A 1,592-nucleotide genomic window follows, 5' to 3' on the forward strand; every position below is an offset into this window, starting at 1 on the left:
ACACACACACACACATATATGTATATATATATAAATACAGACACACACAGACACACACAGACACACACAGACACACACACACACACATATATATATATATATATATATTGTGAACAATCCACCTTTGCTCACATGATTATCCCTACTGGTACGCATATGCATTTATGATCATATCCTCAGAAAAAAAAATTACACGCACGTGTACAGACAACCTTTTCACAAGCCTTCCCTAACAAGTTGTCAGCCATCCATACTCGTATATATTTTGAACTCCAGAATGAATACAACAAGAGCAGCGATAGCGCGCAATTGCATCGAAAAGCAGCACACAAGTAGATCGAGCCCCACGGGCATATATTGACCAGGACAAAACCACACACCTGGTTGAGCTAGCTTTCCTTGAGACACGCTTGGTGCCCATATTCGATGCAGCGGCAGCAATTGTGTCTGGCTTCTTGTTCTCATCAACGCCAGTATCACTGCTTGAAGTGAATACTTCTACTGGAGACTGTACAGACTTTCGGTTATGTCTGGTTAAACGGGGACTGAAAGTGTCCTCCATCTTCTGTTTACTTTAGCACTCTGGCCTAGAGTGGTACCATCCGATCCAAAAGATTACACTGTGCCTGCAATGTCAGGAAACTAGAAATCGGTACTCAACGATTGTCGTCAGTGGGGCTCACTACGCATCTGTTGGGTATGCGTGTGTTGCTGGTGCAATGTAAAGACTGAACTCTCCTTCAGGATTGGAGCACCATAGTATGTATGTATGTGCATAAGTAGTCACAGTAGTAAACCTTCGCCATGAGTTTAAACAATATTAACATAGGTTTACCACTTCAGCTGCTTTTAGCCTGGGCCCTGGGGTGGCCTCGGGGGAAATTCTCAACAAATAAAATAAAAAAGAAACAGAAAAAGACCGCGCATTTCTGAGCAACTCCCAGAAAAGGGCGGTCAGACATTCCGCCTTCTTATTGGTGTAGAATATGTCACCAATATAGAATGAGCAAACAGCCAAACTAAGTATCAAACAGTCAAAAACAGGGGCTATATACTTTATACACACAAGTCGTGCTTTATGGACAAACCCACTACACTCAAATAAGGAATGGACAAACCAACTACACTCACAAAGAATCGAAACGGCGTATGTGTGTGTGCATCAGTCTACGATTACTATGTATATAAACACCTCCAATGTCTATGTACACAACGCCATATTAATATTGTAATGTATTGGCTGGTTGTACGTTGCAATGTTCAACCGCTTTCTCACCAAAAGCAACGATCTAAGCACTACAATCTATAACAATCATTTAACTAGTACTCGAATTACCATAATATCAGTACAAACAGCTTGTAGACACTACTTTTCAATGCTCCACTTATTAGCCTCTAAAGAAGAGCGCAATGTGCGGTCCCACGCCAAAATTGCTATTATACGCCCCATTTCAAACAATTACAGTGGTGCATACTTGACATGAAACCCGGCGGAGCACGAAGTCGATTCACTGGCCCTTGTATTATACATACATACACACATACATAAATACATGCATGCATATATATATATATACATATACATATACATA

At 41.0% G+C, this 1,592-nt stretch overlaps 1 protein-coding gene across 1 annotated transcript; it reads right to left on the reverse strand.

Annotated features, from left to right (window-relative positions):
- Window positions 1–380: 380 nt before the first annotated feature.
- SARC_15763 (hypothetical protein) lies at window positions 381–802 on the reverse strand (the record flags this gene model as incomplete). The annotated part of the gene is made up of 1 exon (XM_014290123.1): window positions 381–802. A coding segment is annotated over exon 1 (182 nt), but the record flags the coding sequence as incomplete, so codon positions are not given.
- Between the last annotated feature and the right edge of the window lie 790 nt (window positions 803–1,592).

Source organism: Sphaeroforma arctica (genome assembly GCF_001186125.1).
Source record: "Sphaeroforma arctica JP610 unplaced genomic scaffold supercont1.6678, whole genome shotgun sequence".
Taxonomy (NCBI): Eukaryota; class Ichthyosporea; order Ichthyophonida; genus Sphaeroforma; species Sphaeroforma arctica.